A 27,848-nucleotide genomic window follows, 5' to 3' on the forward strand; every position below is an offset into this window, starting at 1 on the left:
CATGCTTACTTAAACTTCTGATAGTTGCTGCCAAGCTGTTCTCCAAAATAGACTGTCCCAATATGGACTGCTCCCAGTAGTGAATGGAGGTCCTACTTCCCCACACCCTAGTCCAGTGATGGGCAACCTTTTGAGCTTGGTGTGTCAAACTTCGCCAAAAAACTGAGCATAACTCGGGTAGTGTGTCACTTTGAGGAAAAAATTAACTCCAAGACTCTAGTCGCAAATGTTTCATCCTCAGGAGCAGCAAATGTTTCATCCTCGGCATGCGGCCGCATGTCATCAGAAATGGCTACGCGTGTCAGTGCTGACACGCGTGTCATAGGTTCGCCATCACTGCCCTAGTCCATGCTGGGTATTATCAACCTTTTTAATTTACTTTTTAAACTTTATTGATTTGAGAGAGAGAGGGAGGGAGACAGACAAACAGACAGACATTGGTGTGTTCTTCCACTTATTTATGCACTCATTGGTTTGATTTTTGTATATGCCCTGACTGGGATTGAACCCAAAACCTTGGTGTATAGGGATGACACTCTAACCAACTGAGCTACAAGGCTAGAACTATTACCAACCTTTTAAAATGTCTCCCGTCTGCTGGGTGAAATCAGCTCTAATTTTTCAAAATTGTCTTTCAAATGAATGTTTATTTTTACATGGAATTTGGAGGTTCTTTATGTTTGAGACTTTAAAAGGAAGCTTAGGAATCTCAAATGTGACTGTCAATTGATTCTCCACAGCAGAAACTTCCCTGGAATGTCAGCAACTGTCAAACTGTCTTGTCTTTGGAGAGATGAGAGCTGCTCTTTCCATAGTACCTGAAGGTTAAATTTAGAAGTGGCATTCGGCATTCATGTGTTAGTATCATTTTTTTCCAAGCCACTTTTTAGGATTAAACCCTGCCTTTCAGCTTAGTTGGGTCCCAGTGAGCGTGGTGTGATGGACTACAAAGTCATAAAGCTGGTAGAATCTGCCCTATTTCTCTCTGCTCCATTCAACATTGAGAAAGAACCCACTACTTACCAGATTTCTCTCTGCAGCTAATGGTTCTCAACCTTTTTAATGCCGCAACCCTTTAATACAGTTCCCTTTAATGCGGTTCTCAACCTGTGGGTCGCCTAGAACCGCTAGCAGGGTCGCCTAAGACCCTCGGAAAACACAGATATTTACATTACGATTCATATCAGTAGCAAAATTACAGTTATGAAGTAGCAACGAAAATCATTTTATGGTTGGTGATCACCACAACAGGAGGAACTGTATGAAAGGGTCGCGGCATTAGAGAGGTTGAGAACCACTGAGCTAGAGTAACATATAGTGGCAGCACCCTGGGGAACAACGGGCTCATGAGTTCTAGGGAGACCAGGTGGGGAAAAGGCAGGAAGCGACTCTGTGGAGCCATCCCGGGGCCGGGAACACTGCTGGCTCCTCTTCTCTCGTCTCTTTTCATCTTGGTTCTGGGATAGCAGTCGCTCACTTCCTCTTTGCACTTTTCATAATGCAAATTTCCCTGTGAATCGCCATCTCGTTGCTCCCCTCCATCCTGTGAGAGTAGATGGTCCGAGCCCTATTTTATAGTTGGACGAATAGTCTCGGGCTGAGAGGCTTGGACCCCAGAGAGAACATGGAATCCTAGTTCTCTCAAGTTGACTAGCTGTGAGACCCTGGGCAAGTTACTGCCCCCTCTGTGCCATCTCCGCATCTGTAAAATGGGGAGAAGGAAGACCTCAAGGGCTGGTTGGGAGCTCTTTATGGAAAGTGCTCCTCGAGGCAGGGCCTGGCACCCAGGAAGCTGTTGGCAGGGGCTCTTGCTTTCTCCCAACTCTTCCCAGGGAGACCTGGGAGTTGTTTTCAGTGTCTGAGCCTCAGATTGCTCATCCATAAAATGGGGATGACAACCCCCTCCTCGAAGGCTCTTGTGAAGATTAATTATGTAAGTGCTGTGCCCGGCGCCTTGTCACCCACTGGCCTCATCTGTTTCTCAGGCCTCAGCCTTTCTCACTGTCTGCCGTGCTCAGAGGCGCGCTGTCCTGGAACGCTCTGCTCCCAACCACGAGGATGGAATCAGAAGGCTGCAGAGGGCGCAGGTTAACTGAGGATACTCTGTCTGAGGCTGGCATCCGTCCTATGAGAACAGTGGGTTTCTCAGAAATAGTCCTAATTTTTCTTCCCCCCATCTTCCCCACAGCCACTATCTGGAGCCAGACCCTCTACTTCTTCTTTTTTTTAAAAAAAAAAATATTTTTATTGATTTCAGAGAGGAAGGGAGAGGGAGAGATAGAAACATCAATGATGAGAGAGAATCATTGATCGGCTGCCTCCTGCACACCCCACACTGGGAATCCAGCCTGCAACCTAGGCATGTGCCCTGACTGGGAATTGAACCAGGGACCTCCTGGTTCATAGCTTGATGCTCAACCTCTGAGCCACACTGGCTGGGCAGGCCCTACACTTCTTGCAACAACCTCCTGCCTGGTCTTCCCCATGGCAAACCCTCATCTTCATCCATCCTACACCCTAGTTCTGGAGTTTTTTCCACTCCACATATGGAAGGTGGAATAAACCTTTCAATTCAACTATTGTCTGTTCAAGTACCTGATTTTTATTAAGCACTTACTCGGCACCCAACACTGTGCTAAATATTTTATAGGCATCATTTCATGTGCTCGTTGCGGTACAGGTAGATACTTTTATTATGCCCATTATACAGATGAGCAGGGAACTAACTTATCCAAGGTCACATAGCCGGTAAGTAGAGGAGTGAGATGTAAACACTAAAATCCTCACCACAACCCTGCAAGGTTTTATATTATTTTACTCACTCAAGAACTACCTACTGTGTATATAGCATGTGCAGGCATAAATCTAGGTCTGGGCACAGGGTGGCAAACAGAATAGACAATAGTGGAGGAAATGGATGGTAAACGGAATCCTATATAATAAAAGCGTAGTATGCAAATTGTCCCCTCAACCGGAGTTCTTCTGGGAGTCCGACCAGGGGGCGGGCCAGCTGCGGGGGGGGGGAGGGGGATCCGGCCGGTGGCTCTGGCAGGCAGCTGGGGGAGGGGAGGGAGTACTCGGCCAGCAGCCTGCAGCCACTAGGGACCCTACCAGTGCACACATTTTGTGCACTGGGCCTCTAGTAAGAATATAACATCAGTAAAATGCTAAGAAAAACATACCACAGCAGGGTAAGGAGATAGAGCATGTTAGAGAGGGGGTGCCGGGAGGGCCCCCTTGAGAACGAGACAGCAGAGAGGAAAATGGAATGAAGTAAGGGAGAGAGGAAACAGAGGTTTCAAGAGGTGATGGGTCTGGCTGAGGTCACCTGGCAAGAACTAACGGCCAGGTGAGTGGGAACTCAAACCCAGGGCCAAGTTTCTTCTGTTTCTTGCAGCCTCGGTTCTTCCTGAGAGATTCCTGAGACTCCCAGGAGCTGAGGTGTGAGTTAGAGGCTTCCTCCCGGCCACTTGGGGGCAGAAACATCAAAGTCCTTCTGAGATGGCTTTGTCATGAGTTAAACCAAGAGATGAGGACATCAGCTCCTCCAGGGCATGCACCTCTACTCACAAAACATTTCAGCCTTTTTGGCTGAAATGACTGGTTAGACTAAGTTGAATATTGTCTTTAAAAAAAACGAACAGAACTGATGATTGGATTTTGTTAAGATGACTAAGCTGGCCCATTCCCCAGTCCATGTCAGTCCTGCGGCAAGTGGGAAGTCAAGGAAAATGTGTCCTCTTGGCAAATGACTGACCCTCCAGCCCAGCCCCCAGAAGTCTCAGAGAGCAGAGAAGTAGGAAGCCATGTCAAATCACAAACAGCCCCTCCTCTCCTTCTCTCCACGACAAATCCCGGGAATCTGGTGGTGATGTGAGGGGTGGGGAGGGGGTGTTTCAAATTTCACAAACATTTAATGATTGGCCAGGCCCCAGTGGTAGGTATTTCCATATCGTGTTTCATGACGTTCTCATTAATAACCCAGTGAAGTAGGCACTAACACCCCCATTTTACAGATGAGGAAACTGTGGCTCAGAGAAATGCCATCCAGCCCAAGTGAGCAGCAGGCCTGTCTAATTCTCAAGCCCATGCTCTTTTCTCTCTCACACATTATCTCCCTTCTGTTTTCCAGCTCCCAGCTCATTCATCTCCCCCACCCCCAACTCTGCAAGAAAGATGTTATTATCCTTATTGTATAGGTGGATCATGTGACTGCATTGGTGGAGTTGTCCCATTTTACAGATGATGCTACTGAGGCTGAGGGAGGCGCAGGATTGGAATTTGAACTCAGACCCACTGACTTGCCTCTACACCCCAGCAGCCCCGGGGAGGACAGTTGGAGTGGTATGAGCGGGAACAGTTGGGAATATCAAACTCTGCCTGTCGCTTCAGCTGGTTTAAACTTCTTCACATTTGCACCGCAGAATCTAAAACTTTTCCTGCAGGAAAAGATGCTTGTCTTGGGGTCAGACCAAATGTCCTCTGTGAGCTGAACTTCTCTGCTGTAGCTTAAGCCCGTCCCAGGTTGATGGAGTCAAGAGAGGCCCCATCCTCCTTCCCTGGCGGGCACCAGCCTCCGCCTAGCTGTTCCCTCGGATTTCTAGTCCCTGGGCGAAGCAATGGAGCTCTTAATTAAATTCTCTTGTTAGAAGTCAAGCTTGAGGAAAACAAACAGAAAAACCTCTCCTGTGGGACCGGTTTCTTTCCAGCTCGCTGGGAGGCTTGATGCTGGAGATAGTATCCCTGGCCGACCTCGGACATCCATCCCTCCCTGCTCCGGGGAATTTCCTGTCGGCGCCTTCCTTGGCTCAGGCCCACCCTGCTGGAGCAGAGGAAATTGTGATGGGAGGTGTGGGGATGTTATCAGAAGTTTCAGTGTGTGGGGTGTCTCTGGTTAGGAGTGAGTCTCTGCTCCGGTGCAGGGGGTTGCGGGGAAGGGAGGAGGGGAGACTTCAAAGACTGGGAGTGGGGATGGCAGGAGGCACTGAGACCATGGTGGGTACTTGTTCCCAAGGACACAGACACCTGGTCACACCTAAGTGACTCCCATTCTCCCCTGACCACACTCTAATGGACACAAGGAACCACGAGGAGCTGGAAAGAGCACTGAACTTAGAGTCAGGAAGCCCAGGGTCTAGTTCAGATCTGTTGCTAACTCACTGTGTTCATCGTAAACGGAGCAAACTGTTGTGGGATTACATGTTAAGTGTTATGCTAAGCTCCATGCATAGATGATCTTATTTAATTCTCACAAATCCATCCTTTAAAATATATATATATATATATATATATATATATATATATATATATATATGTATATATATATATATATATATATATATATATATATATATATATATCATTGATTTCAGAGAAGAAGGGAGAGGGAGAGAGAGATAGAAACATCAATGATGAGAGGGAATCATTGTTTGGCTCCCTCCTGCACGCCCCCTACAGGGGATCAAGCCTGCAACCCGGGCATGTGCCCTTGACCAGAATTGAACCCGGACCCTTCAGTCTGCAGGCCGATGCTCTATCCACGGAACCAAACCATCCTTTTTTTTCTTTCTTTCTTCAAAGAAACTGAGGCTCAGAGAGGTTAATTGACCAACCCAAAGTCACACAGCTGGTAAGTGCTGTAAAGCTGAGATTCAAACCAAGTAGTCTGGATCCAGAGCCCAAGCCCCTAACCATGGTCTCCAGTTAGTTCCACCTTCTAGGTTTCCGTTTCCCCATCTGTAAACTAACAGGATGGGTATGCCTGAACTCCAAAGAGCCTTCCAGGTCTGACATCTGTGCTCTAGGCAGCATTCACGGTACTGCCAGGCCCTGGGCTGGGCACACAACGCTGAGTACGATCACCTCTGTCCTCAGGTGACAAACTCTTGGAGAGAAGAAGTCACATCTTAATTACCCTGGCTAGCCTCGCACCACTTACCACAGGCACTGTGCCAGAGAAGGTGCTCAATGTAGTTGTGGACTAAATGTGTGGTTCGTGGGGAGGAGCACGGGCTTGGGAGTTAGACATAACTGAGGTCCCATCCTGTTCTGACCCCTGCAAGGGAAAGTCACTTACTTTCTGTGTCTGTTTCTTTCTTCATCGAGTGGCAGTACACAAGAGTGCTTCCCTCACGGGGCTGCAGAGAGGATAATGCACGGTAAGCACTTAGCATCGTGCTTGGCACATTAAAAACTGCTCAGTAAATCTTAGTTCCTTTCCTTGATGGATTCTCCAACCTTCTCTTACCCTTGTCACTGGCTGGTAAGGGGACATGCTGAACCCCTCTTTGTTGTCTCCCCCGGTTGAAGCTGGCAACTAATTTCTACTGCTGGCGGCAGACAGCAAGCCTGCTCTGCCAGGTCCTGCGTGATGAAGGAAGAAAACAGGTTCCCTGGAAAGCCCTCCCCTGGATTCTGATTCCCATGCAGTCCCTGCTCCTCTGAGGTGCAGATGTCCCCTCTGTCTAGACAGCTCTCCCCAGAAGAAATTGCCAACCACAGACTGTCTGATGACAAAGCGTGCCCCAGACACCAGTCCTCTTACACGCAATTCATTCAACCCTGTTCAGAAAAGAACAAGCCAGGCTCCCACCTCCTAAGCAGAGGGGACTCTAGGGGAGCAGGAGTGGCTGGGTGGCTTCTTTTTTCATTCATTTATCCATCCATCCATCCATCCATCCATCCACCCACCCACCTTTGGTTGAATGTCTTCCATGTGGTAGGCATGGGGCATACCTAGATGAATAATACCCCCTTCCCTTCCCAAACTCATAATATTGGGGGAGATGGACACAAAATAAATATGAAAGGTGTGGCCATTATACTGACAGGGAACACTCAGGGAGGGCTCACTGTGTGCCAGGCACCGTGCTATGTACTTTAGATGCACGATTTCATCACCCCATGAAGTAAGTACTATTATTGTTATCCTTTTCCCATGAGCCAACTCTCAGAATTTAGATGACTTGTCCAGGGTTGCACAGCTACTGAAAAATCAGGATTCAGATTCAGTCTGATCCTTGCATCAGCACCTGCCATCAGACCTCTAAGGAGGGACTCACCACCTCCATTCAGGAGGAGGGAGAGGGGCCCCACAGAGCAGGGGTTTCAGAGCTGGGCCTTGAGGGATGAGTCATGGGAGACCGAGGAGGTATCAAAGATTCTGGAAACGAGTGGGACTCTAACCAATGGAAATGAGGGCCAGAACTTCCTGAATAGAAGAAAAAGCATGAGCCAGGTTTGAGAAGTCAGGGCATACAGCGTGGGAACACACTGGGAAGAGCCTGGAATGCCGGGATAAGGGACTTGGGACCTCTGCAGGAGGGAGTGAGGAGGGACTGGAGACGTCTGGGCAGGGGATCCACATGCTTTAGGAGGTCTGCTCCAGTGACGCATGGAGAATGGTCTGGAAGGGGCAGGAAGCTGATGTGGGACTTGCCCCAAGGTTTTTGGATTGTGGTAGCAGGGATGGAGATTGTGACGGAACTGTTGATGATGCCCACGTGGATGTCAGAGTTCAGGGTACCACAGAGGGCCAACTTGCCCTGTCCAATCATGCCACTCCCTTCCTCGAAGCCCTTCCCTGGCTCCTATGGCTCCCAGGATAAAGCCCCAGGTCCTTCACCTGGCATTCAAGGCTTCGGGAGCTGGCCCCTTCATGCCCACCAGCCTCATCTCGACCGCTTTCCCCTACTCTAGCGATATCTACAGACCCAATTCTCTCTGTAGCCTCTGTGCCTTTGCACATGCTGTTCCTTCTACCAGGGAACTTCTCTGCTCCCCTTCCCTCTTGTTTGCTCAGATGCCTCCCACCCCCTTCAAGGCTCAGTGCAGGGGTTGCCCTTGCCCACCTCCCAGGGGCCTGCTTTGCTCTGAGCCCCTTAAGCCCCTGCTACCTCTGTCCCTCCCCCGACATTGCGTTGTGCTTAACTGCATGTGGGCTTTTTCTCCTGGGCTGTGAGCTTCCTGAGAGTGGGATCTGTGCTTAACTCATCCGCCGGCCCCGCTTTTTGCTTAAACCAGCTTTCCAGTGGCATTCACCATCTTGACCTGCTCTTGTTGCTCAATGATGGAAGTTTCGTTAGCGTGTGCTGAGACGCTGCGCATCTCTCCGACCCCTTCTGTGTCTCACCCCCGGTCAGGGCAGCTTCTGGAGCTGTCAGGTCTTTTCCGTGGGGACAGAGACCTGGTGTGTCTACATGTACTCTGCCATGTGGATTTCCCTACTGCAGGGGCTCCGGCTGGGACCCTGGCGGCAGCTGCAAATGCTTGCGCTGCATGGCTAGGACCCCTTCCTCCTCTAGGACTGTTCACCTTGGGGTGTCGGCAGCAGTGCCTGTTTGGGGAAATGCCTCCGTTTGGCATTTCCTATTTCCTATTTGGGAAGAGAGCCCAGGGCCTGAGTAGCGTGAAGAAGGCCGAGAGGGGTGAGGCTGCACACAACTCTTGTCTATTTGCCAGTGATTGATCTGCCTGGGGTTTGCACTGAGACTAAAAGAACGTTTGCATTATTAATGACCATTGATCCCAGCCTCCCAAAAAAGAAAGGTTGAGAGAGATGAAGGCTCCAGGCCGATCATCAGCTGGTAAAGCAAGAGGGTGAGGTGTGGAGAAAGGAGGGGAGGGCCAGTGGGTAGGGAATTGGTAGAGCGGGACACTAAGAAGAATGGCAGGAGGGGCTGCCGAGTGTTTGGTGTGCCAGGTGTTCAACAGCTGTGTGGGCTGCAAGTGAACCAGCGGCAGTGGGCGCTGCTGGCCTCTGCTACACCCAGCTAACGAGATTTCACAAGAACTATTGCCAGGGACAGAGGGGCACTTCACAATGATCAAGGGGTCAACTCATCAAGGGCTCATAATGGCAAGTGCACTTAACAACAAAGCTTCGAGATACATGGAGTCCAAATTGGCAGAGAGCCTGTAAGGATAGAGGCCAGCTCCCCGGGAGCCACATGAAACCCGGACACCGGCCGTGCCCAGCGTGGGGCCTCCTCAGTGGGCATTTCTCATTGCTCCCCTTGGTGCTCTCGTCTCTCAACCCCGGTTCCCTGGAAGCAGGTGGATTCATCCCAGCATCCCCATACCTGCTGGAACCTGGGGGGCTGCCTCCCCTTCCTTGGAATCTGCTGTTGGAATGAGGGAAGGAGCTGCCTCTCTGGCCTCAGCTCCTGCCACTCACGCGGCCCCAGAACCCGCTGGTCACTGTCCCCTCAGGGTCTCTGCGAGCTGCCCCTCGCTGGAAGCTGCTCCCCTCCATCTCTGCAGGGCCCCGCCCTCCCTCACCTCCTGTCTTGGCCCAGATGCCACTTCCTCAGTGAGACCTCCCCTCACTCTCTATCTCCTTCCCCTGCTTTGTTTCTCCCAAACCCCTCACCCCTAACAACGTTCCCAAGTTTTACTTACCAGGTTCATTAAGCTCCATTGGATCCACTTCTGTTTTGTTCTCGGCTACATTCCCAGCGTCTAGAGCATGCCTGGTGCGCAGTGGGCTGGTAAATACCTGTTAACGGAAGAAAAACACCCAACGAGGGATGGACACAGGGGACAGGGACGGATGCGGGGGAAGCTAGGCTTTCACAAGGGTCTCTGGCCACGGCCCACCTCTCACCCCCCTCTCCTCCGGACCCAAGCCACCCGCTCTCCTACAGGTGGGGACCGGGGAGCCCGGGGACTGGGGCGGCGGCCAGGGCGGAGGTGGGGGTTGGAGGTGGGACTCGGAGCTCCCGCAGGACCTGGGCTGGAAGGGGCCGGGCCGAGCCTGGCTCCCGGCGGGCGGGGGGCCTGGAGAGGAGGACGCCTGGCGGGGGAGGCGCGGGGGGAGGGGCGCGGGGAGGAGTGGCGGGCGCGGGAAGGGGAGCGCGAGACCGAGCCGCAGGGCGCTGGGAGGGGCGGAGGGAGCGCGGGAGGGCGCGGGCCGGGAAGGGCCCGGGGCAGCGGGCGGGAGGCGCCAGGAGCTCGGCTCGGGTGGCCGCGGAGATGAGGCGGCTGCTGGCGGTGAGACTAGACGCGGCGCGTGGAAGCAGGACCCGGAGGGCGAGCCGCGGGCCGGCACCTGCGTGGCGGGAGCGGGTAAGCGCGCGGAGTCTGTGCCGCCGGGGAGGGGCGCGCCGGGGCCCCGTGCGGCTCGCCGTGTGGCCGCCGCGGCCATCCCGCCGGAGCCGGGGCGGAAGAGGGCGCCGGGGCTGGGGCCTCGGCCGCCCGGGACGTCCCACCTCCCGGCGCCTTCGGACGGGAGGCGCGCGGGGAAGAGGGTCCCCGAGGACCTGCCCCGTCCGAGGGGAGCGTCCGGGGCCGCCGTCCAGGGTCCCAGGATGGAGGGTGGGCCGAGGCGGCGCTCGGAGGCGGCTGCGGGGTCCCGGGCGCGCGCTCGGATGCCCGGTGTGGAAGCGAGGTCCGGTTGGGGCAGGAGGCGCGCCCCCCAGGTTAGGGGGCTGCGACTCCCCTGCGTGGCCTCTGTGGCCGAGGGGAGCGGGCGCTGCCCCCTGCCGGCCAGGTCGGGGTGCGGCGCGGCGCGGGGCCGCCCTTTTCTGGAGGGGAGTTGAAGGAGCGTCCAGGGTGGAACCTGGGCTCCAGACCCGAAGCCCGGTGGGCCCGGACTGGTTTTGTGACCTTGGGCAGGTCACTGCATCTCTTCGAACCTCAGTTTGCACATCTGTCAAATGCAGGGTCTACTTCTCCCACCCTGCGGGATTCGGGGGAATGTATGAGCTGCCGAATGGATGCCTTTTTATAAACTGTAAAGTTCTGTTCAGATCCTAGCTAACCACATAATGTCAGAACTGGAAGGGCGCTAAGAAATCTGCTTTATTGCAGATGTGGAGAGTGGGAACAAATCTTTCCCAAGGTCACACTACTTGTGACAGAATATAAGACTAAAGCCCCCAGCTCTGGGGAGGTGCAAGGGTTAAGAATAGGGACCCTCTCCCTAGCTGGTTTGGCTCAATGGATAGAGCATCGCCCGCGGACTGAAGGGTCCTGGATTCGATTCCGGTCAAGGGCACATGCCGGGGTTGCTGGCTCAATTCCCAGTGGGGGGCGTGCAGGAGGCAGCCAATCAATGATTCTCTCTCATCATTGATGTTTCTATCTCTTTCCTCCCCTCTGAAATCAATAAAAATATAAATTTCTTAAAAAAAGAGTAGGGACTTTCTATCAGACTGGCTGCATTACAAACCAGGCTTGGCTGTTTACTAGCTGTGTGACCTTGGGAAAGCCCTTAACCTCTCTGAGCCTCCGTTCCCTTCCCTGTGAAGTGGGGATAAGAATGTCCGCCTCACAGGTTTGCTGTGCAAATCAGATGAGGTCATTGTTCAGCACCACCTCTCAACCTCTTCCTTGGACTCGGCCCCCAACGTGGGTCTGTTCTCTCCCCTGGACTGCACAGCCACTGGCCAGGGTCTCAGCCTTCCTTCCGAGGACATCGAGGGCCCTTTACCGACAGTAGCAAGCAAGGCCACTTGGGCAGGTGGGCCTCCCCAGCCTTTGATCCTGTCCAGCTGGTGGGGAGAAAGCGGTGGTCTCTGTCCTGGAGGCATCCAGGGAAGCCAGGACGGAGAGGGTCACATAGGAGGGAGGGAGCTGACCACTGGACCTGACTGGCAGGACCTAGGGCCTCCTCTCCTCCCCACAGTGCCCAGTGCAGGCCCAGAAACACGGGGTGCTTCCTCAGAGTGCCAGTTGGGTCATTCCTTCTCTCCTAGGCGGCAGGTGGATGACTGGTCTGTTTGGCGACTGGGATGTGAATCTGAGCTGAAATACACAATCTCAGAGCGGAGCGTTCCCAGGATCTAAGAAGTTCCTCGCATTGCACAGATGGCTCCTGTCCGAGGCCCTCAGAGGGGCGGGGGTCTGCCCAGGTCACGTCTGTCCTCCAGGAAGCTGAACTCCGCAGACAGCGTTCAGTCTTTAACTTTCTCAGCAGCCTCCCCGGCACCGCTGACCACTCCTTTCCTCTGGGAACACTCTTCTGGCTCCTGCAACTCAATACTGTCTGTTTCGCCTGCTGCGTCTCTGTTTTTGCAGGTTCATCCTCCTTTCTCTGGCCATTAGCTCCTCTGCTCTCCCAGGCCCTCCTCTCCTCTCCAGCAGACACTCTCCCTGGGTGGTCTCATCCACCCTACTGGCTGGAGTGACTACCTCTCTGCACATGACCTCATCGATGTATGTGTCCAGCGCAGAACGCTCAGGCCGGGGGCAGGTGGGGTGAAGTGCTAACATGAACCTGAAGCAGGGGGCGAGCTAACAGAGGATGAGGACTACTTTAGGTTGGCTGGTCAACGCGTTGCCTAAGAGGCGATATTTAAGGGGAGCAGATGGTAGGAAATGAGGCCAGAGAGGTGGCTGGTTGGGGGGTGGGGGCCCAGTGAACACAGGACCTTGTGGACCGTGGTGCGCTTTTTACGTTTTATTTAGATGTGGGAGCCAATGGAGAGTTTCAGACGGGAGAGAGAGAATGCAGTTATTTCTCCAGGGCTCACTTGAGCCCTGAAAGAGGCGTCGCTCTATATCTTCTTTTTTTTTTTTTTAATCTTGTGTTTTTGTTTTTTGGGGAGTTGCTCTATATCGATTGCAGCCTACAGTGCTCCCGGCACTGGAGGGGGGAGGGTAGCTCCTCAAGGAGCCTCCGCCACAGGCACAAACCAACCTGGAGTCAGGGGAGGGGTTACAGGAGGCAGATTTTGCATCTGGCTGTCTGGGAAGGCTTCCTGGAGGAAGTGGCTCTTGAGAGGGCCTCAGAGAACGGAGAGCAGATGTCAATAGCTATGTATGAAAGAGCGTGGGGCAGATTGCTCTCCCAGGCAGAGGGCAGTCTGTCAGCCTGAACCAAGACACAGATGCCCCAAATGTGTGTAGGGAAGTCAGGGGAGAGGAGACAGAACCTGGAGGGGAATGAGAGGTCCTGCTAGGGAGCGAGTCCAGGCTGTCCAGAGAGCAAGGTCCTGGATTTGGCCACTTACTTGCTGTGTGACCTTGAGCTGATGGCATTGCCTTTCTGGGCCTCAGCTCCCTCATTCGTAAGAGAAAAGTAATTGGTTACATGCTGAGTAAGAGAGAGAGGGAGGGAGGATTCTAGATGTTGGGGATGGGTGAATAAGCCCACCAAAGAGGAGACAGGAAGGACTGGTGTGGATGAGGAAGATGGTGGCTCGATTGAGGTGGGGGCCCCTGTGGTACATCCAGGAGGAATGACCAAAGGACATTTGGGGCCAGAGGTACAGGGTGTCAAAGGTAAAACCGTCCGTGTTCCTTCATTCATCCTTTGAGTAAATCCTTCCTGAACCACTGTGAGTATTAAGCCCAAAACCTACAGCTGTGAACAGACCAGTCTCTGCTCCCGGAATGGACCATCTTGAGGGAGAGAGCCCCCCGGCATTGGACTGCGGGATGATGAGAGACACGCATGTCAGTCAGAAACGTAAGGCACTTGTTGGACAGAGGAGAGGGGGGCCCATTTGGGTGGAAAGAGTAGGCACATTTCAGCCAAGAGGAGACCGTTGAATTCGATCCTGAGGTTGCAGTTGGAACTGGACAGGTGGGTGAGGAGGAAGGATACCTGCTGGGCATTTTCAGCAGGGCCGAAGATCTGCATTTTATTGCCTGCTGCCAGACAACTGAGGGCGGTTGATACCCTACACAGAGGGCACTGGGCTTCATGACACAGCACACGTGTCCCCCACCCCTCCGGAAATCAGGCCCAACAGGAAGACAGGCAGTCAGCAAGTGAGCCCCGTTGAGGGGAGCCCCGTGCTAATGCGTGATAAGGAGACCAGTGGCGTGGGGCGGAGGGAGTGATCACTATCATTCCTAGGATCCAGAGGAACCTCTAGAGGGTTGGAGGAGACAAGCGGAAGGGCATTCTAGGTAGATGGACTAGCCTGTGCAAAGGCTCAGAGGCGTGAGAGAAGCATAGTGTGTTTGCAGAAGGAAGAGTCTCAGCCAAGCTGGAGGCGGGCTGTTTTGCTGAGTGCAAGTGAACAGAGGAGGAGAGGGAAGGGCTGGGCTGTGCAGTCTCTGGGTCAGTGAGCAATGGGAAATGGAGAAATAGGAGTTGGGGTGCATGGAGCGAAGGGTTCTCCGAGCTTCAGTCCCGTGGAGTAGGTGTCATCGGCCCCCGTTTCTCTGCTCTTGCTGATTCCATTTGTCTGCCAGTGCTCGGCCTTAGAGCCACCTTCAGAGGAGAATCTCGGGGTTGCCGCAGGTTACCCGTCTCCTTTCCCACGGCCCCCTTCACACTCTCATGCCATAATCAATCAGGCCTGTGGTCCCAGGTTCCAGGCGAGGCTCCCCAGGGCCCCTGCAAGTTGTCCTAGAACAGGGCCCACATCCGTGTTGCCCACGCCAACATGTGGCTTTAAGTACGTAGTTGCTGAGTGGATGAGGAAAAGGCTATTGCGATGGTTGCAGCTCCAAGAGGCTGAGAAACTTGCCCAAAGCCGGAGAGTTAGCGAATGGCAGAGCTGGGACGCAGATCCAGGCTACCTGACTCCTGAACTTGGGCGCCTGTTCATGGCTGAGCCGTGCCTCCCAGCAGGGAAAGCAGATGGCGAGTCGCGGGATGGGATCCTATAAACACGAACCAATTCGGTGTTTAATTTCTAGGAAATGAATTCCTATTGTTAGTACCTTGTTTATTCAGTCGGGAGAAAACAGCCTCTCCTCCGTCCTGGAAACGGTTTAACTCACCGGCTGAAATGCTCTCTGGGAACTCGGAGAGCAGCATCTGGCGGGAGGGGCAGGGGCTCCAGGGCCAAGGGTGCAGCCCTTAAGCGTTCTTGCAGAGTGTGGTCTGCCCTGAGAATCTGCTCTCAGAATTACTCCCTTAGTGTGGAAACTCAAATGGGAGATGTGTGTGTGTGTGTGTGGGGGGGGGGGGGGGGGGCGGGCCTTGAAAATGCCAAAAAGCACATTGTGTGAAACAGATGTGGGAGCCTCTGGATGCTTCTGTCGTTCATCTCAAGTTCCTGCTGCAAACTGGAGGCAGTAGCAGTGCTGATGGGAATCTGAAGACTTGGGCTCTGCCTGTAACTCACTGTGTGACCTTGGGCAAGTGTCTTACCCTCTCTGTTTCTCTCTCGTGCCCATGAAGGAGTTGGATTAGATGAAGAGTCCTTCCTGCTCTGACACTCTGACATCCTGCTTGAACCCTAGGGTTGACACTGCTGTTATCCCTTGTACAACTAACTCCCGGTGGCCCATGGGTGCTTGTTAGGAATACAGAATCCCAGGTCCTGCTCCAGACCCACAGAATCAGAACCTGCATTTCCCATAAGGTCCCCAGGTAATGCTTGGGCCTATTCAGGGTGAGGAGCACTCAGGAACCGCATTCTCGCCTTCTGTCTGGGCTGTGCTGAGTGCTGAATGAAGATGTCTGTGTACCCTCCCATCAGCAAAAAGAGGCCCTTTCAAGGGAAGTGATCAAGCCTGGCATTCAACAGGTACCCAGCAAAGATTTTTTGAATGTGTCCAGGCATGCGTGGGGTAAATATCTGTAGAATGAGGAAGGGAGTGGAACTGACTTTACTCGGCACCTTTATGAGTGGCGGAGCATGGAGTCGAGTAAGCCCAGGTTCCCGTCCTTGCTTGGGATTTAGGCAAGCCATTTCTCTGGGCCTCAGTCCCCTCCCCCTGGGAAATGGGAAGAATAATAATGGGAATGACTTCCGAGGGTCGTGGTCAGACTTAAATGAGTTGCTAGAGGAGGAGCGCTTGAAACAGTGTCTGGTGTTCATAGTAAGCTCTTAATAATGTTGGCTATTACTTTACAATTACTACTCTTCCAGCCCTTTACCTGGATTGCTTTGATTTCTCTGAGAACAGTCTCAAAATGACCCCTAGAGGGCGATATCACCCTGTTGAGAACCACTGGTTCTAGAGCAGTGATACCCAAGAGAACTAGAATGCAAGTCACAAATATAATTTCAGATTTAGAAAATTTAGAGGTAGCCAAGTTTTAAAAAAAAGTGAAATTAATTTCAATTATGTATTTTAGTTACTCAACATATCCCAGTCATTAACATATAACATATAAAAATGATTAATGAGATATTTTTCATTCTTTTTTGAACTAAGCCTTTGAAACCCAGTGGTTTTTACGCTTACAGCACATCCCAGAGGCCACATTTCGACCTTCAATGGCCACAGATGGGCAGGAGTGGCTGTCCTAGAATTTCTTAGCGCTAGCTCTTCTCCTAGCTATGCCACCTTTGTGGCCTTGGGCTAGTCGGTTTACCTCTCTGGGCCTCAGTTTTTTTCATCTATAAAATGGGAACTAACTCTGCCTCAAGGAGTAGTAAGTATTAAAGCATTAGGGGCAGATGGTGAGCGTTTAAAACCCCTTTGCCCACTTCTTCACAAGCCTCCTTCCCTTGGCCATGGCTGGTCCGTGCTGAACCCAGGAGGCAGCATGGGTGGTAGGAGCACGGAGCTGAGCTGAAAGGGATGCCAGACTTTGCTCTGGAGTCTCCTGCAAGTCACCCACCTCACTGGGCAGCAGCACGCTCAGCTGATTGGATGACATTTGAAAAGTTCCTTCTACATCCTGTTCGCCAGGGAGGGGCTGTTCCTTATAACTAACTGGAATTAATGGAGCAATTACTGCATGGCCGGTGCTTTCTCTTAAGCTCACGCAAACGTAAGAGCAGTTTGAGGTTGGTCCTGGTATTGTCCCCTTTTCCACCTGAGGAAACTGAGCTGAAAAATGTTAAGTGACAAGCTCAGGGTCTCCTTTAGACCAGCAAAACGGATGCCTAAGGTTGTTAGGCACTTAACCATTACTTTTTTAGGTAAACTTTTTACAAAAACCAAAGTACCCACAATACAAGTGTGCAGCCTGATGCATTTTCACAGAGAACACGCCCAGCTCAGGGACAGCATGACTTGTACCCACAAGCCCTCTCACGCTTCTCCCCAGTCCCTGCACTCGCTCCCGCAAGGGCGTGACGATAGCATGACTTCTGTCAGCATAGGTCAGCGTTGCCTCTTCTTGAACTTTATGAAGTTTGAATCACATCTGGTGCCATAATGTTGAGCTGCTTCTGTGCTGTGTGTAGCAGGGAGCTGGACCCACCCTCGGTGATATACTGTGACGTAGAGTGAGGCCTTCTGTATGGATAAGCCACAGCGGATTTATCCATTCTCCTGTTGATGTCTGTCTGGGTGGTTTTCAGGTTGGGATTGTTAAATAGTGCTGTTGCCAGCAATTCTTGCACAAGTCTTTTGGTGGACATACATGTTTTTGTTTGTTTTAGAGCTGAGAGTGGAAGTTTTGGTTCAGAGATTGGGCTACTTTTAATTTTCTACATTTTCCAGATTTTATAATTGGAGAAACTAAGGGGAAAGATGAACTTGCTCAAGATACTGATTAGAGTCCTGGCGGGTGTGGCTCAGTTGGTTGGGCGTCGTCCTGTGCACTGAAAGGTCACCGGGTCGATTACCAGTCAGGGCACATGCCCGGGTTTCGGTCCTTCGCTCTTGCTTCGATGTTTCTCTCTCTCTCCTTCTCCCTCCCCCCCCCCCCTAAAACCAATGTAAAAATCTTTAATTAAAAAAAGGATAATGAATAGAGATCAGAACTTGCACTCAAATATAGATCTACAGATGGATAGATATGGATAGACACACACACCCATGTTAAAACTTTTCTCACATCTGTTACTTTTTATTTCACCCTCTTGACACCTCCGGCAGATAGATTTGATGCCCTGATTTTACCGAGGAGAAAACGAGGCTGTGGGAGGCTCCAGGAGATAGACAGAAAGATGAAATAACAGCTGTGGATGCACTTTGCACAAGGAGAACTCTGCAGATTCATGGAGGCTCGTTTCCCTGTGCAGGGCTTGCTCATCCGTGCCACACGGCTTCCAGAGAAAGAACAGACAGATGCAAAATTCCTCTGTGGGGATTATTCTACTGCGACAAATCTTCATCACAGAACCTTGGGGTTTTTTTCCTCCAAAAGGATGAGGCTGGCTTCCGAGCATACATTAAACCCATCCATCCTCTTTGTTTCTGGCGAAGTTTTATGACTCAGTTAAAATCAAGGTCCTTTGGAAAGGGAAGGCGATGATCTCCCTGGGTGGGACGCCTTGGGTAAGAGTGATAAAAGGAACGTGTGCTGTGTGGCCGCCCGGTGGAGGCGTGTTTTCCCTCCTCCACTGAATCCACATAGCAGTTCTGGGAGGAAGATGCTGTTAACCTCAATTTACAGACCCGGAAGAAGAGCCAGGAGGTGGAATGACTCGCCTCCGTCCACGGCAGGGCCTGCTTGGTGGGAAGGAACTGAGAATCCTGTCTTGTTCCTGTTCCTCAGGGCCTGTTGTGTCCATTTGAACTGGCTCAACTAGGAAGAGGAGGCGTTGGGACCACTGAGGTTTCCTGGTGACGGAGGTCACCGATGGGCCTCTGAGGGCTGGAAGGATCATCTCTGGGGCTGGAAGGCTCCTTCCTCCTCCTCTCCTGGGGCAGGGGGTCCTCCCCACCCCTCCACCTCGCTCCTTTCTCTGCTCCGTTCTCCTGCCTCTTTCTGCAGATCTGTTTTCTTCGTTTACTTATGGCTTTTCTGCTCCCCCAAAACTTGCCCTGGATTTGGTCATGGCTGTGGCCCGACTCCAGCCTCAGGATCCTTAGCTTTCCATCATCTGTCTGCCCAGCGTTTCCATTCTGCATTCCCGAGAGAATCTGCCTGGTTCGTATCGGGTCGCATACCCATCCTGGTCCAATCAGCTGTGGTCAGAGGTGGCCTGTGGAACCATTTGGGTTTGGAACTCAGGTCTGTGTGCCTGCTTTCCTCCCCCGCCCCCTTCATCCCTCTGCAGAGATGCTGGAGCTGGGGGGATGCATGGTGTGCTGGAGTCCTGTGATCTGGCCGCCAGGGGAGACGCTGCTGGGCTGGGGAGAAGCTGAGGAAAGTCCAGCTGTGCTGATGGCTTCCGGAGTGTGGTGGGCAGGGGAGAAGCTCCCCGGCCTGGAGGACAGGTAGTTCTAACAAAAGCTGACATCGTCACTGAAATGGACAGTGTCGCCTTGTTTCTGGTAAGGGAAGGGACCTTGTTGGAGACCTGAATATGGTTGGACACATCACAGAGAAACCAGAGAAGTCATCGTTTACTCTGTTGAGCATCTGGATCCATGATCTTACCAGTTCTTCCCCAACTCCTGTGAGGTCTGGATTCGCATCTCCATCCCCGGGCTGTGCAGGCCCGGAGAGCTCAAGTGACTTGCCCAGTGGCCACAGAGAGAAAGTAGAGCAGAGATTGGGGCCTGAGCCTGCCTGACATAAAACACATGCTTCTCACTACTGCCCTCCATCTTTGTTACCATGGTAACATTTGTTCAGGGCTCTACAGCATATCATATTCATGATCTTACTGGACTATTCAGCACCCCTTTGGGGCAGCATAGCCATGCTTATGTTCCCATTTTACCTTGGAAGAACTGATGGTCAAAGAGAAATTGTGACTTGCCCTCGGCTACCTGTTGGTCAGTGGCAGAGCTGGGACCAGAACTCACATCTTTGGGACTCAAATATATCAATAGGTACTAAAGTGTCAAAATATATCAGTGTTATTGCTACTAGTGTGGATATATATAAATATAAATGAAAGCGTAATATGCAAATCAACCGAATGACCAAACAGCAGCACGACCATCCGGACGACCTTCCAGATGAAGCCGGGGCTGTGAAGGCCTACTCTTGCACGAATTTCATGCATCTGGCCTCTAGTATATAAATAATGTACAAAATTGTTGAAGAAAAACAGTGAATATATCATTCCCTCCAAAAGTATATATACATATAACACACATACAGATTAAAGAAGAAAAATAAACACCCATGTACCCTCCATCACCTTAAAAAATAAAACATCATTGCCCACTTGGTGTGGCTCAGTGGCTGAGCATCGACCTATGAATCAGGTCTGATTCCTGTCACGGGCACATGTCTGGGTTGCTGGCTCAATCCCCAGAAGGAGGCGTGCAGGAGGCAGCCAATCAATGATTCTCTCCCATCATTAATGAGTCTATTTCTCCCTTTCCCTTCCTCTCTGAAATCAATAAAAATATATTAACAACAACAAAAATAGAACATCATTGATATCTTTGAAACCACTCCACAATTATATTCCTACATTCTTTCCTCTCCAGGTATAATTTTATATTTAACTAGTAGCCCATCATGCAATATCTCGCGCAGTAGGCCGCCTGCCCCTTCCGCGGGAGCCAGCGGGAACCACAGCGCACCACCGGAAGCCACACTGCTTCCAAGGGAGGTGGGCCCGCCGTCTCCTCTCCGGGCCTTTGCTCGGCCGTGGAGGCTGCGGGCCGGCCCCCCTGTCCGTGTCCGTGTCCGCTCTGGCTCTGGGGGGCCGGCCCGAGCCAGGCATGGCGGCTCACCAGCCCCCCTGGCTCTGTCTCCATCTCCACTCCGGGCCTCACCTGCGCACGCAGCCTTCTCCTGTCTGGTCATGACCCGTTACGAAGTCCCGGTCTAATTTGCACATTTCCTCTTTATATAGACAGATGTTTGCTTGCTTTTCCTTATGTGCTGCCACATATTTATACCTCTCAGCAGTTTGTTTCTTCTTGCATGTTTTTGACTTTGGCACTCAGTGTTATGTTTGTGAGAATGTGTGCTGCTTTGGTCCACCAGTTGCGCTTCTCTGCAGCACCTCATCGTAGGAATATGCCCCATTCCATCACGCTGTTGATGGATGTTGGGGTGGCTTCTTGTTGTCTATTACAGCCAGTGCTACCGTGGCCATTCTGGCTGCTGTCCGCTGGGGAACACCTCCAAGAGTGAAATTACTGGGCCATGAGGTAGTCACCACATAGTTTGCTTTATGAGATAATGCCAAATTGTTTGCTAACAAGGTTCCTCCAGTTTATACTCTCCTAGTGGTAGCTGGCAATTCCTGTTGCTCTATACCCTCACTGAATGACATGACATGATCAGATTGGAAATGTTTACCTATCTGTTAGGTGAAAATGGTCTCATTGTTGTTTTATTTTTTTATTATTTTTTAAAAATATATTTTATTGATTTTTTACAGAGAGGAAGGGAGAGTGATAGAGAGTTAGAAACATCGATGAGAGAGAAACATCGATCAGCCGCCTCCTGCACACCCCCTAGTGGGTATGTGCCTGCAACCAAGGTACATTCCCTTGACTGGAATCGAACCTGGGACCCTTGAGTCCGCAGGCCCACACTCTAGCCACTGAGCCAAACCGGTTAGGGCTCATTGTTGTTTTAATTTGCATTTTTAATTTTATCATTTGAAGTGTGATGGGAGAGAGGTAGTTGACTACAGTCTGTATCTCCAATGGTAGCTGGATTATGGGAAGTTCCCCCAACTGCGTTCAGGATGGGGAAGGACAGCAGGCAGGAGGGCCCGGGGCGGGGGGAGGCTTCTTTCAGAGCTGCAGGCAGCATTTCTGACCGAGCCCATCCATCCTGTCCTTCTTCCCAGGATGTCACCCATCAGCCTCTCAGGACTTTCCGAGTCCACGCCTTTCGCTGGAATGAGGTCATTGGAATGCCTGGAACCCAAGGAGAGGCATGGGTTTGTGGGGCAAGCACACCAGCCTTCCGTGAGAAATGACGGCGCCTCTCGCCCAGACTGTCTGGAAGGAAGAAAATTCCAAACAGTCCAACCCAACTTCACATTTTCCATGTGAACCAAAGTGGGAGGAATCTTTACAGAAGCTTTTGGGGTGGGGCAGGAGGGATCATGTTTTCACCTATTCCCTGAGATCCCAAACCAACTTCGCTCCTGAAGCACCTGTGCCTTAGGCCTTTCTTCCTGAATTGAGGCAGTGTGGAGAAGAATGGAAATTTCCACTCCTACCTGGGTGACCTTGGGCAGGTGACCTCACCTCTCTGAGCATTGGTTGGCTCTTTGTCAGTAGGGGGCCATGTTCCCACATCACAGATCAGGTGACTCAGCTCCAGGGCCAACTCAGTGTCTGGAACATACCAAGAGCCCCATGAAAGGATTCTAATACTATTCTTCAAACGTTGGGAATATTTTGGAGCAGGTGGCTTAAGATTGTTTTTTGTGTTTATTTTATTATTTTTTTTTAGAGAATTTTTGTAAGAGTTTATTTGAGCTGAAACTCAAGATTGGTTTTCTTAAATTGAGATGTTTTCCCTCCTCTAGGCAGATATATTTTTTTAATTGATTGATTTTAGAGAGAGAGAGGAAGGGAGAGAGGGGGAGACACATCGATTTGTTGTTCCACTTAGCTTTGTATTCTTTGGTTGATTCTTGTATGTGCCCTGACTGGGGATCGAACCCGCAACCTTGGCAAATCGTGACGAAGCTCCAACCAACTGAGCTACCTGGCCAGGGCTCAGCAGATATTTTTAAAAGATGAAACACCCACAATTTTGGGGAGTAGGAGGGAAACTACCACGTTACAGGTTTGGCTTAGCATTTAAAAATCCATCAATAGACATAGACTGAACCTTTCCTATAAAGCTGAGCAGAGCTCAAGGCCAGAGGGGAAGGGGGGGGGTAGGATGATAATGATTCTTTTTTTTTTTAATGTATATTTTTATTGTTTTCAGAGAGGAAGGGAGAGGGAAAGAGAGAAAGATCAATGATGAGAGAGAATCATTGATCGGCTGCCTCCTGCATGCCCCCTACTGGGGACCGAGCCTGCAACCCGGACATGTGTCCTGAATGGGAATCAATGCTCAACCACTGACCCATGCCAGCCGGATATGATAATGATTCTTGACGCCTCTCAGCATATCCTGGGTGTCAAAGGCTGGCCTTGCCAGGAGTCTTGGAAACTCCATAGCAGCCCTGGGAGGCAGGCAGGGGAAGAAATCTGAGACTCAGAAAGGATATGGGCCCTAGCTGGTTTGGCTCAGTGGATGGAGCCTTAGCCTGCAGACTGGAGGACCCTGGGTTTGATTCCGGTCAAGGTCACATGACCAGGTTGTGGGCTCGATCCCCAGTGGGGGGGCGGGGGAGGGAGGCGTGCAGGAGGCAGCCTATCGATGATTCTCTCTCCTCATTGATGTTTCTATCTCTCTCTCTCCCTTCCTCTCTGAAATCAATAAAAACATATTTTTTTTAAAAAGAAAGGGTACGGGACTTGCCTGAGGTCAAAGAGGAGGGCTGTCATAGAACAGGGATTGGAGCCCGGATTGCCCCAGTGGTCCAAGCCACACTCTCCCCTGCGCCTGGCTGCCTCCCACCCCTGGCCTCAGCCACCTCGGGGGCCTTAGCTCCTCCCCTGCCTCTGGTCTCTCAACTCCAGCCAGCTGCTCCCTTTGCCGTCCTCTGACTGTGCTTTGCCCTTTCTGACCTCTGGGCCTTTGCTCTTGCCTTTCCAGCCACCAGGAACATGGGCCATCCCTTTCCACTTGGACTATTGAAACCCTTGTCCTCGATGTAGCCAGCCAGGGGAACAATATGCAGCCTTTAAGAAAGATGGTTGTTGGGGTGATGAATAGACTATTGTTCAAAATATATTACGTTGAAAACCACACAAACGACAAGACAAATTCCTACATAATTATAATCATCACATTTTTTAAATGTATATACACATATTCTGCCTTGCCAGCTCCATTCCAGGGTCGGGTCCAACGTGTCTTCTCTGGGCCATGAATGCTCCCAGGGCAGGGCCTGTGTGCTAAGTTGACCGGGAAGAAATGAAATTAATTATAGGGATTCCTGGTGGAGTTGTAGCATTCCATGCAAGGCAGGGACAGACGGGGTGTGGATGGGGCTAAAGGGTCTGGGAATTCCTCTTACCAACCCCACAGACCCAGGGGCTGCCTGCCAGGCCCCACGGACTTCAGCTGCCAGGGATGGGCCTGCCCTGGCTGCCCGCTGGTTTGCCTCCCTCTGATCCTCAGTTCCAAGGTCCCCATGGCCTCAGAGCTCCGGGGCTTGCCCGTGTCCCGGATACTGAAGCCCAGATTCAAGGCCAGAGGGGAAAAAGAAAAGGAATCTTCAGGATTTTCTTGTGACTAAATTTCCAGTTTCCATTTGGAAAGCCGAATGTATTTTTCTGAATTTGAACTTTCACCGTGAAAAATGTTCAGGGTTTTCATGTCTTTGTTAAAAAAACGGTGTTTTGTTTTTGCCTTTTGGGGGAAGGGGCTTAAGAGTCAAGCATGCTCACTCCGGGAAATTTGGAAATTTCTCGTAGAATAGAAGAAAAGTCACTTCCCCCCACCAATTTCTAGAGAAATACATCCTAACAATTTGGTATCTTTCCTGGCCTTTTTTTCCCCCCTCTTTTCTTTTCCCTGCTTTTCTGTGCACAGAGTTGTTTTGTTTAGTTTCCACTGAATAAATAGAAGGATTTCTGATTCACGATGTACAGAGCTGCTTACGCGTACTTGTAGCCTGTGAAGCTTCCAACGGCGATGAGACTGCCCGCTCTGGGAATTGAGGGGGTGGGGCACACGGCCCTCCCCCCGTATGCGCGGGACACTTGGGAGAATGCCAGTTTGCTGCACCAGGGCCGCGCTAAGCAGTACCCTTTTACCCCTATAGTTACTCGCAAGTGTCTAACGTGTCCTTCTAGGACCTAACGCTCTACTTTTCTTCTTTTTAAAACCCCAGAACTCAGAACACGTGCCCTTCTCCACGAACTCACAGGGATCTGTCTGTTTTGCCTTCTCCCAGCTCATGCATTCTTCGAGTCTTGGTAACTGGAATGTTTTGTCTGTTCAGGCTCACAACCATCCGTGGGACAGGAACCAACCTTAAGTACCTCATGATGGGTCGAGACGGACCTGGGAAAACTGGGAGCTGCCGACTGGACTTCCTCTGAATCAGCTGCTATTTCTGTGTGCCTCTCGTTTTCAAAGCTCCCCAGAGGCAACCCGAAATCCCCTATGGCCTCAGAATAGGATGGGGGGGGGGGTTCTGAAGTCCTCATCCAACATGTCTATCTCACAAGCCTTGGAAGGAGCCACGACGCCAAAGGCAAGGATCTCAGGGCACTGCCCACACTGGTGTGGTATCCTGACGAATATCTAACAAATCCAGCATGCGTCCGGTGGGCCTGACCGTTTGTGGGGCAGAGTTCCAGAACAGCGAGACATCCTGGCATTCTTCATCTGGTTTAGGAAAGACCTTTAACTACCAGCTGGTGGTCACCTCCATGTTCTTGAAATAGTCCAGCCTTGAGGTTTCTCCCCGGTGGTCGGTCCTGATGCATGGCCCCACCAGCGCGAAACAGGATGACTTTGTTCTGCGGGCAGGACAGCTGTGAAAGAAGCAGCTGTGTGTGTCGAAGCCTGTGGGAAGAGAGAGCCACCTAGGATGTCCCCGGCAAACCAGTCAGTGGAAGGCCTTCTGCAGGAGGCCTCCAACCGGTCTCTGAATGCCACAGATACTCCGGAAGCCTGGGACCCAGGGACCCTGCAGGCCCTCCAGATTTCTCTTGCTGTGGTTCTTGCCGTCATCACGCTGGCCACGGTCCTTTCCAACGCCTTCGTGCTCACCACCATCTTCCTCACCAGGAAGCTCCACACCCCAGCCAACTATCTCATTGGCTCGCTGGCCACGACTGACCTCCTAGTTTCCATCTTGGTCATGCCCATCAGCATCGCGTACACCATCACCCACACCTGGAGCTTCGGCCAAATCCTGTGCGACATCTGGCTGTCTTCTGACATCACGTGCTGCACGGCCTCCATCCTGCATCTCTGTGTCATTGCTCTGGACAGGTACTGGGCCATCACCGACGCCCTGGAGTACACTAAACGCCGGACAGCAGGCCACGCAGCGGCCATGATCGCCATCGTCTGGGTCATCTCCATCTGCATCTCCATCCCACCACTCTTCTGGCGGCAGGCCAAAGCTCAGGAGGAGATGCTGGACTGCAAGGTGAACACCTCTCAGATCTCCTACACCATCTACTCCACGTGTGGGGCCTTCTACATCCCGTCTGTGTTGCTCATCATCCTCTACGGCCGGATCTACCTGGCTGCCCGGAACCGCATCCTGAACCCGCCATCCCTCTATGGGAAGCGCTTCACCACGGCCCAGCTCATCACAGGCTCTGCGGGGTCCTCCCTCTGCTCCCTCAACCCCAGCCTTCACGAAGCGCACTCTCATTTGGCCGGCTCTGCCCTCTTTTTCAAGCAGGTGAAAATCAAGCTTGCTGATAGCGTTCTGGAGCGCAAGAGGATGTCCGCTGCTCGAGAAAGGAAGGCCACCAAGACCCTGGGGATCATCCTGGGCGCCTTTATCATCTGCTGGCTGCCCTTCTTCGTGGCATCCCTTGTCCTCCCCATCTGCCGGGACTCCTGCTGGATCCACCCAGCCCTTTTTGACTTTTTCACCTGGCTGGGCTATTTAAACTCGCTCATCAATCCAATAATCTATACTGTGTTTAACAAAGAGTTTCGGCAAGCATTTCAGAAACTTGTCCATTTCCGGAAAGCCTCCTAGTCTTATTGGGTGGTGACTCTGGTTAGCGTTTGTGTCCTATAACCCAATTGGAATTGCCCTTTTTTTAAATTTTACCTGAGATTTGGGTTAATCCTGATATTTGAGGTTTGGGTTCAATCAACAGAATTGTTGTGTGTGTGTGTTTTTTATTCCTGTTGTCTTCTTGACTTCTAAGCCACCAAAAGCCGGGAAGCTGAGTGAAAGGGGACAAAGACTGAAGATTTCACTTAGCATAATATTTTCAGGGTTCATCCATGTTGGAGGCAACATGACCCACAGGGTTCCCCATTGATGCAATTCAGGTGGGAAACTGACTCTGTGGGAAGAGCCAGGCTCAGCGGCGGGGCTTTCTGGTCTACCAAAGTTTTTTATGGGACTCCAAGGAGGGTTTTCATCCTCTGATTCCTTCTTAGATTGGATCTCTCCCAGTTCTTCATGTAAGGTGATATCAATGTGGAGTGACAGAGAGAGATTCAGAGGCTGGGGGCAGTGGAGTGGAAAGATTGGAACCAAATCAACTATCTTGTACCCTTTCTCCTTCTCCGGTATCTCTGCACCCTGTTAATGTTCTGAAGCTAACACCCACAATCACCCCCACTGAAGTAGATCGACAGGCTTTGAACCCACCAAGGTGTGAGTGGAACACCATTCTGATTTCCCCCCCTGAATTTTTACATGCCGTTCTCATTAGAGATCTTAAAATGTTGAGTCTTATCAAATAAAAAGCATGAGACATCATGATCAGTCAAGTCTTTGAGTAATTTTCCCCCTCTCCCTGGATGTAGAAACTGTCAGTTCAATTTTGACTCCAGCATTTATTGAGCACCTACCACATGCCAGGCCCTGTGCCAGAGCCCTGGCATTTGTTATCTCACTGGAACCTCCTAACAATGAAAGTCAGTATAATATGATGATTAGAGCTAAGGACCTGATACCTCAGTTCAAATCCAAGTTCTACCAATTTCTAGCTGGGTAACCTTGCACAAGTTTCTTAATCCCTCTTTGCCTCACTTTCCTCAACTGTAAAATGGCAATAATAATCGGTATGTTATTGTATATTTTATTTATTTTTAAAATTTATCTTTATTGTTGAAAGTATTACAGACATCCCTTCCCCCTCCCCCCCATTGACCCCCTACTCCCGACTTTCACCTCCTCCTCAGACCTTCACTGCACTGTTGTCTGTGTCCATGGGTTATGCATATATGCATATAAGTTCTTTGGTTAATCTTTTCCTGCCCTCTACCTTCCCTCTGAGAATCGTCAATCTGTTGCATGCTTCCATGTCTCTGGATCTATTTTGTTTGGCGGTTTATTTTGTTCACTAGAGGCCCAGTGCATGATTGAATCATGCACGTGTAGGGTCCCCTACACGCTTTCGCTTTTCACGGTGGAGCTGGGTGCCTGTCCACTCGTGCACCAGGCCTT

The 27,848-nt window shown here is 51.4% G+C and overlaps 2 protein-coding genes and 1 long non-coding RNA gene across 5 annotated transcripts in view; 2 read left to right on the forward strand and 1 right to left on the reverse strand.

Annotated features, from left to right (window-relative positions):
- Window positions 1-2,587: 2,587 nt before the first annotated feature.
- Window positions 2,588-9,770, reverse strand: LOC307103168. The gene is made up of 3 exons (XR_013813786.1): window positions 9,400-9,770; window positions 6,077-6,137; window positions 2,588-4,822 (listed from the first exon to the last, which is right to left on the reverse strand). It is a non-coding gene; the product is annotated as an uncharacterized lncRNA (long non-coding RNA).
- A 171-nt stretch (window positions 9,771-9,941) lies between these two features.
- On the forward strand, window positions 9,942-27,743 carry HTR1D (5-hydroxytryptamine receptor 1D). 2 transcript variants are annotated; one of them, XM_079777232.1, is made up of 2 exons: window positions 9,942-10,065; window positions 24,582-27,743. In XM_079777232.1, the coding sequence occupies exon 2, from the start codon at window positions 25,287-25,289 to the stop codon at window positions 26,418-26,420; it is 1,134 nt and encodes a 377-aa protein (XP_079633358.1). In that variant the 5' UTR covers window positions 9,942-10,065; window positions 24,582-25,286; the 3' UTR covers window positions 26,421-27,743. The 2 variants fall into 2 exon arrangements, with proteins under 2 accessions (XP_079633358.1, XP_079633359.1); XM_079777233.1 differs by having other exon boundaries at window positions 9,947-10,065; window positions 24,693-27,743.
- Window positions 9,965-27,848, forward strand: part of LUZP1 (leucine zipper protein 1) — a 108,769-nt gene continuing 90,885 nt past the window's right edge. For both annotated transcript variants that reach the window (XM_079777226.1, XM_079777227.1), the window contains exon 1: window positions 9,965-10,065. The gene's annotated coding sequence lies outside the window, so the exon portion shown is untranslated. The remainder of the gene's footprint in view (window positions 10,066-27,848) is intronic.

Source organism: Cnephaeus nilssonii, assembly GCF_951640355.1.
Source record: "Cnephaeus nilssonii genome assembly, chromosome: 7".
NCBI lineage: Eukaryota > Metazoa > Chordata > Mammalia > Chiroptera > Vespertilionidae > Cnephaeus > Cnephaeus nilssonii.

What these genes read in the sequence shown, in the direction of transcription:
- HTR1D (XM_079777232.1), top strand. Translation starts at nt 25,287, where the DNA reads ATGTCCCCGGCAAACCAGTCAGTGGAAGGCCTTCTGCAGGAGGCCTCC.